The sequence below is a fragment of the Mauremys reevesii genome, linkage group 7 (genome assembly GCF_016161935.1).
Source record: "Mauremys reevesii isolate NIE-2019 linkage group 7, ASM1616193v1, whole genome shotgun sequence".
NCBI classification, from domain to species: domain Eukaryota; kingdom Metazoa; phylum Chordata; order Testudines; family Geoemydidae; genus Mauremys; species Mauremys reevesii.
This window is the reverse complement of record NC_052629.1, coordinates 95866815-95884007: the sequence shown is the minus strand read 5'-3', so window position 1 is coordinate 95884007 and position 17193 is coordinate 95866815. Positions and strand designations below refer to the sequence as shown.

General features: G+C 49.1%; 1 protein-coding gene across 8 annotated transcripts in view; it reads right to left on the bottom strand.

The window, feature by feature from the left end:
• Positions 1-16832, bottom strand: part of NAA40 (N-alpha-acetyltransferase 40, NatD catalytic subunit) — a 35302-nt gene extending 18470 nt beyond the window's left edge. For 6 of the 8 annotated variants that reach the window (XR_005601340.1, XR_005601341.1, XR_005601343.1 and 3 more), the window contains exons 1-4: positions 16673-16832; positions 10418-10513; positions 2409-2461; positions 1071-1166 (exon numbers count right to left, since the gene is read on the bottom strand). Coding sequence is in view for 4 of the 8 variants with exons in the window: in XM_039547900.1 (XP_039403834.1) it covers positions 1071-1166; positions 2409-2461; positions 10418-10513; positions 16673-16678 (251 nt within the window). In the remaining 4 variants the exon portion in view is untranslated. Of the gene's footprint in view, positions 1-1070; positions 1167-2408; positions 2462-10417; positions 10514-13320; positions 14000-16376; positions 16495-16672 lie in introns of those variants that run through there. The other 2 variants (XM_039547901.1, XM_039547902.1) reach the window with 2 other exon arrangements.
• Between the last annotated feature and the right edge of the window lie 361 nt (positions 16833-17193).

Sequence of the window (17193 nt, the reverse complement as noted above, 5' to 3'; positions counted from 1 at the left end):
ACTGAATTATGCAAAGTGCATTAAGGAACTTTTAGTGCACAGCAGCATGATCCACATGGACAGTTAAGATGCAGCATTCTGGAGTGCTATAGATTTACACCCTGGCTTGCCTTGTTCATCTAGACATGCCCCTAGCCAGACTTCTTGCATAATAAAGGGCAGAGAATCTCACCCACAGATTCACACATCCAGCAAGGTTGAGAATGTGTAATTTTTAGTAAGAGACGTGTGATCTTGATTTGAAGACTCCAAGTGATGGAGAATCCACAATATCCCTAAGTAAGTTGTTTTGATGGTTAATCACCCTCCCTGTTAAAAATCTGCACCTTATTTCTAGCCTGAATTTGTCTAGCTTCAATTCCCAGACACTGGATCTCATTCTGCCGTCGTCAACTGGATTCAAGGCCCCTTTTCTATCTGCTCCCCCTGTACGTACTTCTAGACAGTGATCAAGAATGAGGAAATACTTTCACCATATCCCTGTCATTAGGGGTCCCACTATTCCCTACAGATTCAGGATTCTGCAATACTCTGGGGCTAGGTAGTTGTTCTGGTTCAACCCAAGGCACAGAACCCACAGCAGGATTTTGATAGATCCACAGGTTTTAAAGGGCAGAAGGGAGCATTAGATCATCTAGTATGACATCCTGTCTAACCCAGGTCAGAAAATAAAATTTGCTTTAGAATCATAGAAATGTAGGACTGGAACAGACCTCGACAGGTCATCTAGTCCAGTCACAATACTGTCTAGAATGAAAGAGGGGACACATTCCCCCACGGAAGGCTGATCATATTAACTAGCCCTAGCAGAACAATACTCTAAGCACAGCCTGTGGGACCTGTGGCTATTCTACAATGGCCTAGGAAACCATCTGCCAGGATGTGTGCCTTCTGGAAGGGGGCAGCTCTTCTTCACAATATCCCCAGCGCCTGGTGCTCGGTTCTCATTGGTAGCCTTGCAGTTGGGGGAGGTTTTACTTCAGTATCTGTGGCTGCCAGGGAGTCCTCAGAAATCATGTCAGCACCAGCTTGCCCCAGGGACAGGGTCCCCCACTCTGGCCTGGACTTACAGAGTTTGCATATTTGTTTTGGTTAGTTCGAAAGCCCAGTCGACTGTAGCTTGGTTCATGCCCGACACTCGCTTACACTCGATGGAGACGTTTAAACTGTGAAAAGAGAGATGGGAAAGCAGCACTTAGCACCAGGCAAGCCATGCACCAAGATACCCAAGCAATTTCGGCTTGCTTTTAAACTGGCTGGTCAGATTGAACCAGGGACCTCCACAGTTCAAAGCACGAGCTGTTACAGCTTGAGCTAAACAACCAAAGCTCCCTAGCTAGGCCTGTAGCAGACTCCTCTCCTGTGCAGATCAGGCACACAGAGGGATCTGTAATACACGCTCACCAGTGGGTCACACTTACTGTACAGGGAAGCCTAGTCAGCCACAGATGAAGAAGAGGGGATTTGTATCCTGACCTCAGCACTTACATGCAAGGAAGAGAGGTTTCTATTGAATTTATATCTCTAAAGCATCCTGCACTGTGCTATCCCGGCACCAGGAATTCAGCCTAGCATTATGCGTATGAAGAGGAGGAAAAAGAGAAGGTAGACAAAGACTGGCCTTGTGCTGGTGACTGGAGGTCAATTGCCAGCTCTGTGGCAGACTCCCTGTGAGACCTTGGGCAAGTCACTGAACCTCTCTGGGCCTCAGTTCCTCCAGCCGTAACATGGGGAGAATAATCCTTCCTTTGGCTATTTAGATTGGAAACTCTTTGGGGTAGGGATTATTTTTGACGAGGCCCATGCAGTGCTCAGCACAGTGCTGACCCCACCCTTCAGCTGGGGCCTTTTGTGGATAACACACTACTAGTATTTAAAATCCCAACATTTCCCCTGCCCAGCTGAATCTACTTCTCCCCATAACTGAAACCAAGTTCTCTCCCTCTCGCTATGCGGTAACCTCATCTTTCAGAGAAAATAAGGGGCATTAGCAGACAGGGAAAATACTTAGTATTAATATTTTCCTTCACAACCCGTCCTAGCATCAACACTGGCTTTATCATCCTCTCATTACCTCAAAGTTGCTCAACAAGCTTTATTTTTATTAGATACATTATGGATCTAAAGCACACCCACACACACCCCACAACTGGGATGGGGGAGCCTTGTTGTGCCAGGTGCTGCACATCCCCATAGTGAGAGAGCCTCTGCCTGAAGAGCTCACAGTATAAACAAGTAAAGTGTGGGAGGGGAAACAGAGGCACAGAGAGACGAAGGGACTTTCCTGAGGTCAGACAACAGGATAGTGACAGACTTGGGATTCAAGTTCAGGTGTCCTGGGTCCAGTGCATTGCCCTAGCCATTGGACCACAGTGTTGTGAAGGACTAAGTAAGGAGCATTTGCTCACCCATTCCTGTCGTATTTCTTGAACACTGGGAAGGCTTCTAAGGGGTCTCCAAGCTACAGGGGAAAAAAAGAGAAATCACACCCTAGAAAATGAGATGTTAATGCACATGAAGTGGTCAAAGTACAGAGTGATGTTGGGTGAATAGAGGGTGTCCGCCTCCGCTCATGATTCTCCTCCGTTCACAGCTTTAAGACTCTGTTTTTACCTTGCTTCCTGAAGTGTTCTGGAGAAGGATCGCTAGCCCCCTTGTCTATATAACGAGGCACAGATGCCTTGAAGGGGGAAGAGGGGAGGAGCTTTCAGCTGTTTAGAAAAAACAAGAGAGGAGCTTTGTTCTTTCAATAGGTCTATGTTCAACCACAACAGCTGAGCTGCAGCCAACACCTGAGAAGCATTATTGTGCACCCCACATCAACACTCCAAGAAACCATATTCCTTAACCCTTGCTTATTTCAAAAGCAGTCAGACTGGCTGATCAGACCATAATTACAAGAGGAGCTCCCTTCCCATGACAGGGGAAAGCTGTGGGGTATTAGAGCAGTAAAGTAGGCTGCAGAATGTCAGAATGAGCTGGTATTTCGCGCAGATTGTTTGGATTCTCTTCATGCACGGCAATCAGAGATGAATGAGTGAGGGATCAGCGCCATGGCAAAGAGAAGAGCAGTAGCTTATTCTGCAGCTAAAATGGTAACTCATGGGCTGACTTTACAGGGCACAGCTCATTTTCTAGACTGCTAGCTGAGTTTAAAAGCCAAGTTGGAACGCATTTCTGAGATCCAAGGGCACCATAGTACAGCCACAGGTCAGACAGTCGGCAAGTGGCATATGGCACATCTTGGCCTCCTTCTTTGCTTGCAGAACACTAGAGTGTCTCACAGCCACATTCATGTTTAGAGACACAGCGTTCCCCTCCCTACCTGCTACAGTAACCACTGCTGCTCTTGCACATTAGATTCCTTATTGTCTTTGAATACATTCTTCATGATGGCTTAATTGCTTGATTCCATTCGCAGCCTTACTGGAGGCTGGACTCAACCATTCTTCCATTCTACAGCCAAAACCAAGGATAAACAAGAAAAATCCACTGTCTTTCTCTCTCTCTTATTTAAGGCCTGGTCTAGACCTAAAAATCAGATTGACTAACTCAGGGGTGGGCAAACTTTTTGGCCAGAGGGCCACATCTGGGCTGAGGGTGCAGGCACTGCGGTGGGGCTGGGGATGAGGGGGTTGGGGTGCAGGAGGGTGCTCTGGGCTGGGACTGAGGGGTTCAGAAGTCAGGAGGGGGATCAGGGCTGGGGGGTAGGGGGTTGGGGCACAGGAGAAGGTCAGGGGTGCAGGCTTTGGGTGACACTTACCTCAAAAGCAGTGGAGATGCAGCCAGGCGGCTCTGTGTGCTGCCCTGTCAGCAGGCACCGCCCCTGCAGCTCCCATTGGCCATGGTTCCCGGTCTATGGGAGCTGCGGGGGCAGCATGCAGAGCCCCCTGGGGGCTGCCCCTACGTGTAGGAGCCAGAGGGGGGACATGCCACTGCTTCTAGGAGCAGCACAGAGTGGGGCAAGCCCCCAATCCCACTCCCCGGCGGGAGCTCGAGGGCCAGATTAAAACATCTGGAGGGCCAGATGCAGGCCCCAGGCTGTAGTTTGCCCTCCTCTGGACTAACTACATCGCTCAGGACTGAGAAAACTTTCATGCCTTGTGTGACATAGTTAGGTCGACCTAACCCACGCTGTAGAAATGTCTAAGTCAACGGAATAATTCTTCCATCAACCAAGCTATTGCCTCTTGGAGAGGTGGATTAACTACACTGAAGGGAAAAAACCCTTCTGTTGATGTAGGAAGAGTCTACGCTACAGCAGCATAGCTGCAGCTGTAGCTGTACGGCTGAAGTGTAGACATATCCTTAGGAACTTACATGGCGCCCATTACCATAGTATCTGGGTACCTCACAATCTGTAATGCATTTATCGTCATAACACACATCAGGCAGGGCAGTGTTACCTCCATTTTACAGGTGGTGAAACTGAGGAATACAGTGATTTACCCAAAGTCTCAGAGGAAGCCTGGGACACAGTAGAGAACTGAACTAATCTCCTAAATCCCTGGCTAACACCATAACCATTAGACCAGTGGTCTCCAATCTTTTTAAGCCCAAGATCACTTTTTGAATTTAAGGACAACCCAGGATCTACCCCACCCCTTCCCAGAGGCCCTGCCCCTTCCCTAAAGCACCACCACACTCACTCCATTCTTCCCCCCCATCACTCGCTCTCCCCCACCCTCACTCACTTTCACCGGGCTGGGTTAGGGGTTCGGGAGGGGGTGCAGGCTCTGGGCTGGAGCAGAGGGGTTTGCAATGCAGGAGGGAACTCTGGGCTGAGCCTGGGGCAGGGGTGCAGGAGGGGGTGAGGGGTGCAAGCTCTAGGAGGGAGTTTGGGTGCAGGAGGGGGCTCTGGGCTGGGGCAGGGTGGGGTACAGGGTGCTGGCTCTGGGACAGGGTCAGGGCTGGGGCAGGAGGTTGGACTGCATGAGGGGGTATGGGGTGCTGGCTCTGGGAGGGGAGTCAGGCCTGGGGCTTGGGGTGCGGCCTCCCGCTGGGAAGCACTTACCTCCAGTGGCTTCCAGTTGGCAGTGTAGCATGGCTGCCGCTAAGGCAGGCTCCTTGCCTACCCCAGCCCCACGCCACTCCTGGATGGGGCCAATGTGTCCCTGTGCCCCTCCCCACCCCCACAAGCTGGCCATCTCTGCAAGCACCGCCCCCGCAGCTCCCATTGGCCACAGCTCTCCATTTCCGGCCAATGGGAGCTGCGGGGGCGGTGCTTGCAGGCAGGAGCAGCGTGTGGAGGGAGACTCCTGCCCCCTCACCCATGCTGGCTGCTTCCAGAAGTGGGCGTGGGGACAGGACAGGCAGGGAGCCTGTCTTAGCAGCAGCCCTGCTGTGCCACCAGAGATCACGATCGACTGGGTGCTCCTCTAGGATCGAGCAGTTGATCACGATCAACCGGTTGGTGACCACTGCACTAGAACATCCTTTCTCACCTCTCATTCAAGCACCTCTGAGTGTTTTATAATTACTATTATTAGTGCATACATTCCTAAAATGCCCAGCATTATAGCACACGAGCACTACAGGACAACAACAAGCACTCTTGTGTGGTGGCAAAAGCATAAGAAGCAATCAAGTCACCCACTCACCATCTCTGGGGTGGGAAGTAGCAGTTAACAGTGCTCAGCAATGCTAAGCAGTTAATAAACAGAACAAAAAATAGTGCATCTAACTGAAACTAAAGGGGAATTCAGGGTAGGCAGATAGGCCACTACACTGACAGCCATCTGTGTAAGAGACAAGATAGAAGGATTCTAACACACCCTTCTGTGTTTCATTTAACACTGATCTGTGAAAATATACACTGAGGCATACTTGTTTAATTGGCTGTATACTTCAAGCAATGGAAAAGGGGGACTCTGCCTATAAAGGACTGTAAAAAGGGACATTAGTAACTACTTCCGCTATGTCTACACTGCACTGAGAAGTGTGGCTGCAGCATGTATAGACATACCCAAGCTAGCATTAATCTAGCTAGTTCAGGTACCAACAACAGTGAGGCCATAGCAGCATAGACTTCAGTGCAGGACAGCTGGTCGAGTACATAGCCAGGAGCCCAGGTGGGCTTGTACACCCCACACTGAAGCTTGTGTTTTCATGACTTCACTGCTATTGGTACCTGTGTTAGCTAACTCAGATGAGCCTATACACGCTGCAATCACACACACCAACTGCAGTATGGACATACCCTAAGTTTAAGTGTGCTACATGATATGCTGACAGTTTCTTGCAAAATAATGCCAGTTACACAGGGGTTCTCATCCCTGTTCATGACCTGTGTTGACAGCTGGATTTCTCTGGGACAATGTGGCTTAAAAAGCGCATAGAGTGCTCCTGGTTGTGGGAGTTCAGCTGAGGAATGAGCATCCATAGGAGATTAAAAAGTGTGATCCGTAGTCTGACTACTTTCAGGGACCCTCCTCCGAGACAAAGCATGTTTGATCTTCTCCATAACTGGCACTGTAAAGGGGTTCTTTACTCACTGCTGGGGTGTCTCCACGTGGCGGCATCTGGAGAATGGAACTCCCTGGTCTGATACCCCCTGGTCTGATACTCCCACTATCTATCTTTCATGCTGTGTCCCCTCTCACACTCCAGGATTTGGGGTACTCTCGCTCTTCATGATACAGGGTGTTCTCTCTTTGTGGCTTGGCCCTTCGGCCAGGTCACTATGTGGTTTCCCCCTTCCAAGGCATCAAAGTCTCTCCATATGAACTGTCTCAGGCAGTCTTCCAATTCACTGCCCAGACTGTGCCACTTCTCCAGTGGCTGGTAGGGGAACTGAGGCCCACCCACTAGTCTGGGCTCTAGCTCAGGGACATTCGACTCAGTGGCCAAGGTGTGCACTGTCCCAAACCTGGCTGCTGTTTCCCTGAGCCTTTTCCTACTCCACCTCTAGCATGCTTCCTTCTCCACCACCTCTCTAGTTAAGTCCTTTCCTCAGAGACAGAATCCCAGGGCTTCTACTCTCCCCATAGGTTTTCTCCTTTTCCCTCTCTAAGACAAGAGAATGACTGCAGGCTTCCACACCACAGTCTCCTTCTGCCCTCACTGGCCTTATACCAGCTCTGCCTGCTCCCTGGGCTCCATCCTCAATCAGGGATTGCCTATCAAGACTAATCCTCCTTCAGGAGTGGCCTATCACAGGGGTGGGCAAACTACAGCCCACGGGCCAGATCCACCCCCCGCAGTCCCCCATTGGCCAGGAGAAGGGAACCGCGCCCAATGGCAGCTTTGAGGGAGGTACCTGGAGGCGCAGCAAAGGCAGCGCACGCGGAGCCCTCCGCCCCTCCTCTCCCAGGGGCTGCAGCACTTCCTGGAGCGGCACAGGGCCGGGGACAGGGCAGGCATGCAGGGAGCCTGCCCTGGCCCCGGTGCGCACCACTGCCACCCCGGAGCTGTCCTGCACCCTGCCCCCCAACTCCCTGCCATAAGCCCCCTGCCTGCACCTTGCACCCCTCCTCCCTACCCTGAACCCCTTGTACACCCCACACCCCTCCTGAACCCCAACCCCCTGCCCTGAGCCCTCTGCTGCACCCTAAACCCCTGTGCACCTCAACCCCCTGCCGCACCCCACATCCCCCTGCACCTCAATCCCTTTCCCTGAGCCCCCTCAAACAACCCGCACCCCTCCTCTGCCCCAATCCCTTGCCCTGAGCCCCTTCCTGCACCCTGCACTCCCTCCCACACCCCAATCCCCTGCCCTGCATATAATTTCCCCACCCAGATGTGGCCCTCAGCCCAGAAAGTTTGCCCACTCCTGGCCTATCAGGTTAATTGGCCCCTTCTGAGCCCTGTTAACCCTTTCCGGGCTAGTCTTGGGTGAACCCAATCACTGGCAGGAGGAAAGTTAAAATACATAAATGTCTTTCTATGGTAGGTGTCCCCCACATCACCATAGTATTTGGGTGCTTCACAATCTTGCATACATTTATCTTCTCAACTCCCTTCTACTATTATCTCCATTTTGCAGATGGGCAATGGAAGCATAGAGACTAAGGCTATGGATACATTGCGCACATTATAATGGTGAGGCTGTGCCGCTGCAGCCGCGCCGTTGTAAGGTGTGCTGTGTAGCCGCTCTTTATCACTGGGAGAGAGCTATCCCAGTAACAAAATAAAACCACTTCCAACCAGGAGTGGTAGCTTTGTTACCAGAAGCGTGGCTCCTGCCGATAAAGTGCTGTTCACACCAGTGCTTTGTGTCGTTAAAACTTTTGTTGTTCAAGATGTGTTTTTTCACATCGCTGAGCAACAAAAGTTTTAACGATGAAAGTGTCAGTGTAGACAAAGCCTAAGTCACTTGCCCAAGATCACAAGCAGGGACTTGAACCCTGATCTTCCAGGCTACTTTCCTAACCCCTAGACCAGGGGTAGTCAATTATTTTTTGTCAAAGTCCATATTTCTTGGTCAAGATATAGTCAAGGTCCAGACTCCAGAGAAATATTTTTCACAGTGCAATAATAGTAATGATAATAGTAAGTAAATAAAATGATTTTGCGGTCCATACAAGTGTCTTCTGGTCCAGATTTTGCCCGCAGGCCACCTATTGACTGCCCCTGCCCTAGACCATCCTTTCTCTCCTCCTCCTTTGGTTAAGGAGAGAAGAGCAGAAGACTCCATGAAGTCCGATAGGCACCTCACCCTGCAGATTTAATTTACCATTGGAAGTGCATAGATATGGCAATGAGAGCTATAGAAAACCACTAGAGAGCAACCGCCCCAGAGATTCCATTTATCTATAGAATGTGGGAGTGGCAGAATGTATTCTCTTCCATAGTAATAATGCACAGATATAGTACAGTAACTCCTCTTAACGTTGTAGTTATGTTCCTGAAAAATGTGACTTTAAGTGAAACCATCTTAAGCGAATCCAATTTCCCTGTAAGAATTAATGTAAACAGGGGGGTTAGGTTCCAGGGAAATTTTTTTCACCAGACAAAAGACTATATTATCTATATCTACACACACACACACACACACACAGACAATATAAGTTAATTTAATACTGGTACACAGCAAAGATGATTGTGAAGCTTGGTTGAGGTGGTGAAGTCGGAGGGTGGGATATTTCCCAGGGAATGCCTTACTGCTAAATGATGAACTAGCAATCGGCTGAGCCCTCAAGGGTTAACACGTTGTTAATGTAGCCTCACACTCTACAAGGCAGCACGAATGGAGGGAGGGGAGACAGCATGGCAGACAGAGACAGAGACTCACACCATGTGTGTGAGAGAGAGAGAGATGTGCATTGCCCCTTTAAGTACGCTGACCCCACTTTAAGTACACTTCCTTTTTAAATAGCTCAGCAAGTTGAGACAGCAGCTCCTGCCAGCAAGCTCCCTCCATCCTGAGTCCTGTCATGTCCCGCCCCTGCTCTATGGAAATGGGGTAAGCGGGGTGCAGGAGCAGGAGGGAGGGGGACACCCTGACATTAGTCCCCCTTTCCCTCCCCGTACAGCAAGCAGGAGGCTCCAGAGAGCAGCTCTAAGGCAGAGGGCAGGAGCAGCACATGGCAGGGGGGAAAGGGACAGCTGAACTGCCAGTGAATGATAGCCTGCTGGGCGGCTGCTGCACAGGGAACTTAGGGGAACGGGGAGCTGATGGGGGCTGACAGTTCATCCTGGTTCCAAGCTCCCACCAGCTAGCTCCCACAGGCTGCTCCTCCAGCAAGCAGTGGACAAAGCAGGCAGCTGCCAAATGACATTATAAGGCAGCACTGCACAATTTTAAACGAGCATGTTCTCTAATTGATCAGCAACGTAACAACGTTAACCAGGATGACTTTAAGCAAGGAGTTACTGTACTTTTCATCCATAGAAACCAAAACGTCTTACAGAGATCAGTATCATCATCCCCATTTTACAGAGGGAGAAACTGAGGCAAGGAGCTTGGACGTAACTTGCCCAAGGTCACGCAGCATGCCAGTGGCCAAGCTGTGCCCAAGTTTCCCAAGTGCTCTATCTACTAGACAACACTGCCTCTCCCCCCTGCATAACTCTACAAGGACGCCTCACTCCTGATGTGTAGGGACCCTCTGTAGAAAGAAGGTGGCATTTCAATCTCCAGTCTTTCAATGCCTGGTCTCTGAGGAAACTGCCAACACTGGTGTCAGCGTTGATGGCGGCTTCTGTAACATGGATCCATCAACTCATTTCACACGTACCATGGAATGGCCACCAGACTGTAGTGACTTTTAGGACACAACAAGCTGGAGGTGTAAAGCTCCTCATCCCCTAATATTAATCCTCTGAGCTATTCAACTGCCCAAACCCATGGGGGAGATTGGGTCTCTACCATTAGTCTCTGTGTACCCCATTAACAATCTCAAGGCCAGCTAGTCCTCAAATTATGATAGAGTGGAGTTAACGCTTGTTTGGGGGGAGGGGCGGAGGAGACACTTACTTTATTAGCTGCTTCTACCTTAGCACAAACAGCATCCATGGCAGCCCGTTCCTCCAGTCGCTTCTGTTTCTTCTCCTTGGCTTTACTTGACTTTCTCTGAAACAGAATGATTCAGGGTTACAGCACGACAACCCTCACCTTGTCTTGAACTCAAGGGCACTACCTATAATGGGCATAAAATTGAGGGGTGGTGGCAATCTGCCAGTCTGGCCCAAAGGGACTACATATTTCAGCATGCAATGGTCCAAGAGTCATTTGCTTGATCAAGACACACTATTGCACTCAGAGATCCGTAGTCTCTACAGGGCATTAAAGGACAGCTGCACGCAATACTGCAGAAAGAAGCCCAGTGGCTGCTGTCTGCCCATCCCTACATTATGCCAAGTTTCATGACTGAAACAGATCAGATATTGTTGAGCAATACCGTTCTAGTTACTGCAGCACAGACCACAGAAATTCAGACTTGGGACTTTAAAAAGCCATTTTAGAGCTGCTTCCAATTAAAACTGTTTTATACCAAGGTGGGTTGTTGGGGGGTTTTTTGGTTGAACTATCAATGCAAATATTTTATATTAGTTTTATTTTAAAATACTGCCCACAAATGGTCAAACAAAAACACTCTTTTCACTAGCAGAGACCCACAGGCATGAAAAACCATAATCTAAGGATCAGATTCATGAAACACAACCCGTTTGATTTTAGGAATTTATCAAATAATTCCACCCTATATCCCCGAAGCAGAAGAAATTACTTGTTTACTCTAATGTAACTTGTTTAGACTTCATTCATATGCATATTTAAAGTTTTCCTTTTTTTTAAATTAAGAACTACTATCTTTTAATATTTATGAAGCATGTGCCAGGCATTGCTGGGGACTTTCAGGGATAGCACTATATTGGGATAAGATGAAAGCATAGTAGGAAATGCCATTCTTTAAAGGGACGCCCTGCACACACCTCTACAGAAGCATATTTACTGTATAGATTTTCAGTACAAGAGGAGAAAGGCAAACAATGACATCTGGTGGAAGATGAGCTATGCAGTTAGCACAGCTGTTGCTGTACTTTCTGTTGGATTTGTGGTTGCTTCACAGCCTCGAAATCGCTGTACATGCAGCCCTGCATCCTGGTCAGCATTTGCTTTGGAGCTGATCATCCAGATGAAGCAACTGCTTTATGAGACATGAGACACTTGTTCCCCACAGCACTGGTGCTTTGTAGAGCAGATCAATATTGAGAATCTAACTCATGTCACAACTTAGGGATCACAATAGTAATTTTACTCTGCTCCACTACTCACCCTACTGCAGTCATGCTTGGAAATGCTGCCATAAGTCATTTATTTTCTGCAGTGCTATAAAGTATAGCTGGGTCTGCAAGTCACTAAATACTGGTGGGTGTGAGCCAGTACTATGCTTAACCTTAATGCTCACATAAAAAAATAAACCACCCAAGTTCAAATCAGGACACCAGTTCTCCTGACACGTGGCTGGCAAACATGTTCAGTCTGCACATGAACCAAGGGGAAGTGAGGCAGGAAAGTTGCCAGGCTGCAAGCTACATAAACACATGGCAGCAGAGTGTCTCGTGAACCTCCTTTGCACAGACCAGACTTAAAGTTGCGTTCCTGAAATTGCTTGTTTAACCCCAAACCCTGACATTGAGAAAATTCCTAGTCCCTTGCATGCACAACTTTATGCTGCCTGATACCAGGGAAAGCAGATACCGGTACTTTCTTTGGGGATGCTGAAAAACACTCTGATTGGGATGAACTCCCTTTCACCCATGATTGATTCAAAACTCCTCCCACTGAACTGAGAGCATGGGCTCATGGCAGATTCATGTCCTGATTAGCAAACTTCAGCGCTTATTTCATTTAACAGCTATCCATTCTGACTGGGGCCAGTCAGGGCAAGATTGCCAGTCGTTTAAAAAATCATTATGGCAAGAGGTAAGTTCACCCTTAACTATCCCTTATTTTAGTAATGAAGTTACACTGGACTGCACTGTAACTTGCATTCTCCACTCTCTCATTTGGAAATAATCCTTATTCTAATGCGGAGAGGTAACTTTTAAAGCTGTCTGTGAGAGAGAGAAAGTGCAGGTTGGCATAGTCAATCTTCTGTCTGTTCCCAGACGGATAGCTGCAGGCAAGCATCCCACATGGTTTCCAGCCATCATGGTACTAGGAGAAAGAGGGAAATGGCTTAATTAATCTTCAACCTCTCAACAAAGAGGCCAAGTGCCAATGCTGGAGGTTGTTTCTGTAACGTGAACATTTGCTCACTGGGGACCAGACTGAGATTAGCAAATCATTACACAGGGGCCTCCAAAAGACCATCAGATGGGAATGACTTTTAGTTGCTCCTGACCCAAGGCCAGATGGAAATTGATGACCTAGAAGTAAGAGACTCATTTCCAATCTCCTGAGCCATCCGGTTAGTGGAGCACAAGGGAGAGATTTCTCTTTGGCCAGCCATAAATGCTCACTGGGACAAAACACAGGAAAAATGAACACCTAACACTAAAGAAAAGCAGGGTGGTGCCAAAAAACACATGGCACCAATTGTTGAGGAAACAGCTCATCCATGGAAGGATTCAATTCCAGTGTGATCTACCACAGCTTCAGGAAGGCCTAGGACAAGCTTTGAAGAGCAAAATCCAGCTTCAGTATTACACAGATGGTTTGGGCCAGCTAGAATCCTATCTGTTGCTGGACTGGATTAAGGTCAGACATCAGTACCATGCATCTAGCAGTAGCCACTATCTGATGCTTCCAGAAGACACCAAGCAAAATTACACAAGGCATCTATGAACTTGAAGTGATTTAAATGAGGAAGCAACACAGCACTGCTCTTTGGATCATGTCACCGAGAAATCAGGGATCCACAAGAAAAGTCTTACCTCAATTTTTCATACTTCGCAGAAAGGAACATCCACAGCATGGATGATGCACTATTACTGAAAACCCTGCTAATGCTGCAGTGGTCTAAACTCACAGGATAGGGCTTGGGGTGGGTGCTGAAGTTAACCTAGCTTGTTTCTTCCAGAATTACCTAGATTTAAAACCTTAAACTTTCCAAAAGTTGCTTCTACAATCAGCCCTGCTGTTGAAGTTAATTGGCATTCTGCTAAGTTAGCTATAGCCAGACCCAAACATACATCTTGAACACAATTTTAGAATAAAGACTTAATACCTTTTCACTTCAGAAACCATTTACCACTCAGAGGAGTGATTTATTTGGAGAGGTGGGGAAGGAAGGGACACTACCACACTTCAAAAATGCGGCCAAAAGAAAAATAAACTGCCTGGCATTTTCTTTTTAAGCACTTCCTCTTCTCCCCTCCCAAACCCAGGGATAGAACCCCATAGTCCTGACTCCCAACCCCACTGTCCTAACACGCTGCACCCTACACCCCTTCCAAAACTGGGAATAGAAACCAGGCATCCTGACTCCCTGCTTTAACTCATGGGCCACACTTCTCCTTCTAGAGCTAGGAATACAACTCAGTAGTCAGACCTGACTCCATGCCATGCTCTAGCATCTAGAACACACATGAAAAATTAGTCAACATGGCTCACATGCAGAAGCCTCTTCTTCAAATTAAATAACTCAGCAGTCTATTTTTAAGACAGCCACACGACTATAACAGCTAGAGGCCAATGAAAATAAAGACTCCAATGGGCTTAATAAAGTTTATTTTCAGAGGTTTCAACTGCTGAGAGTTGGGGGATATATGTGTGTTTAAACAGACTCTGGGTCCCAATGTACAACTAGGTGCAGGGAGAGAGTCAGCATTTAAAAGGCTGAACAGATTCCTTGGTTATAGCACTAAAAACCACCTCTTCTCATGGGACCAATACCCACAAAAGTCTTCGTTCCACCACAGATGTTGAAGCATGAGCCTCTCCCCTAAAATAGAGCCATCTTCACCATACATGTGGTTGCGTCCCAGGGAGAGAAAATCAAAGCATTTCAGTTCAGGGATGTATCTGAAGCAAACTATTTCTGAAAGCTTGCTCTCAGGGCTATATTACCTGAGCCAATATGTTATTCCCCTCCAGTACTGCACTTCTGAAGTGGACAGCGAGAAGAAAGAACTACATTATTTGGTTTTAAATAAAGAGATTGATGCTCTAAAACTTTATACCTGGATCTACACAGTATTTGGTCCTGCCATGAGGGCAGGGGATTGGACTCGATGACCTCTCGAGGTCCCTTCCAGTCCTAGAGTCTATGAATCTCATTCAAACACAAAAGCCTGATGCCACTTTTGGGGCAGAATATATAAGAGCAACTTGACAAGGAAAAGTATTCTTAAAGCACAGAAATCCAATAATAAATTAAATAGTATTTTTTGAGCTTGCTCCAATAAATATCCTCCTATTTGCATTAATTTTTTTAGACTCAGGGTAACCCTGTCCATTAGGGTTGTGATTTTTTTAATGGGTACAAGTGCAGTGTGGACACAATTATACCACAACAAAGGTGCCTTATACCAGTATAGCTTATTTCCCTTCTGATATGACAACACACTCTACCATATAAACATGTTTGTATTTGGTCTAATTACATCCACATTAGGGGGATGTACTGCTTTAATATACTGATACAGTTAAAGTGGCATAATGTGAGTGTAGACAAATCTTTAGTAGCAGTTCTGAAGAGAATTTGTTGTGGCTCATAACGCTTTGCATTTCTTTAGCCCATTTTAACAGTGGCATTCAAAGCACTTTCCAACTCCTCACTGCTGTGAAGTAGGCATTTTCACCATTACATAGATGGGGAAACTAAGGCACACAGAGGGGAAGTGATATGACTCAATATCACATAGCAAGTAACCAATTCCTGGTTTCCCACCTATTCTAACCACTAGACCCAGCTCCCATCCTAAAGCTGCAAATAGGATCCATTCTAACCACTCGACACCACTCTCCTCCAAGAGCTAGAACCCCGGAGTCCAAGCACCCTTAACTATTAGACGTCATGCCATCCTTTGAGAACTGACATTAGTGCAGTGTAGCCAGGATCTCTCACACATTTACTGACAGATGTTTTTTAGCTTGTATGTTCATCATCTGTACAGCCCGAGCACGTGTGCATGCATGCGCGCGCGCACACACACAGACCACACTATGGCCACCTCATACTTTGGAGTAGGTTGGGTGTTTGGGAGCAGGGCTTGAATATGATGATAAACTGGAGGGAAGAATTACAACCCTCAGGCCCCTTTATGCCACCCTCCCTCTGCAGAGAGGTAAATGCACAGTTCATGGCCTTCTCTCATCCAAGGGGAATCCAGACCCCCACTCCATGACCTCCTCCCGTCCTCAAGGGGGATGTAGATCATCACCCTCTCCCTTCTATATGTTTCTTCACACCTGTTCACCATTTATCCACAACTTCCCCCTTATCCCACTGAGGCCCTCTCCCTGCCCCCACAGGTCTCCCCATTTGCATGGAACTGCCCAACTCCCACTTTCACTGTTCTCCCATTTCTGATCCCTAGATCTTCAGTCTTCTCAACGCTCTGCTCTCCCCTTCCCAGATCCCCCTCCACGGATCATCCCCAGTTCCTCCCTCAGGTCTCCCACCCATGTGCCTCCCCAGCTGCCCTCCCCAAAGCTCATACTCTCCCTTGACACCCTCCCATCTCCACTCAAGTCTCCCCCTCCATGACATCTATGTTGACCCCCTCCAGGTCCTACCCCCTCTCCCTGGACTACCTTAATGGACTCATCCCAGAAACCCAACCTACCTCCTCCCCATCTCCCACTCTGCCCAGTCACACCCATGGATCCTCCAACTTATTCTCTGGACCCCTCAATTACCCCTTCACAGACAAACACCCCCAGCTCCACCTCACAGGACCCCCCATGGACCTCCCAACTCCCCCCTCAGATGCCCCCATGGACCTTCCTCACCCCTGCCAGAGACCTGCCCCCAGCCCCTTCTCACCGGCCTCAGGCACCCTCATGGACACTCCGTCATGTGCTCCCCCAGAGACACCCCTCTTCATGATCCGCCAACTCCTTCATCCCTGGTTCTCCAACTACCCCCATCAGTGACACCCCAGGGGCTTCCCTCAACCCCAGACCCCCTCACAACCCCTCCGTGGATGCTCCCCCCAGGACCACCTGCACCCTTCCTTCCTCACAGCCCTCTCATGGATCCCCCCGCCTGACCCCGGGCCTCTCCCCTCCCTCTCCGGCCTGGTCCCTCCGCCGGGGCTGGGGGACCCTGACCTCACTCACCCCCATGGCGGCGACAAACGGGACCCCACCGACTCCTCACAAATCCGCGGGAGGGGGGACCCACAGGGGGAGGGGGCGAAGGGGGAAGAGAAAACGGTCGGTAGGCACACACTGCGCCTGCGTGGAGCCCGCGGACGGAGAAGGAAGGGGCAACGGGGCAGTGAGGCATGCTCTGCGCAGGCGCGGAGCCAAGAGAATACGGGGAAAGGGAGGGACATGTTGCGCAAGCGCAGAACCGCGCACAACTCGCCGGCGCGCGAGGGAGAGATTCGTGCGCATGCGCAAAGGCGGGCAGGGGGGGGCTCTAACGGTCGAGACCGCGCCCAACGGTCGGCGCGAAGACAGCGTTCTTCTGATTGGCTAGTGGCCGTCGCGTGAGGGCCCAGCAGCCCTCCACATCAGTGTGGGCGCCAAGAGAGACCCCCCCCCCGCCCAAGCTCCCCTCTCTGGACATGCTCCCACCCTATGGGGCGAATGACCCCTCCACTCTGTCCCCCATCCTATATTTGCCCCCTCCCCGT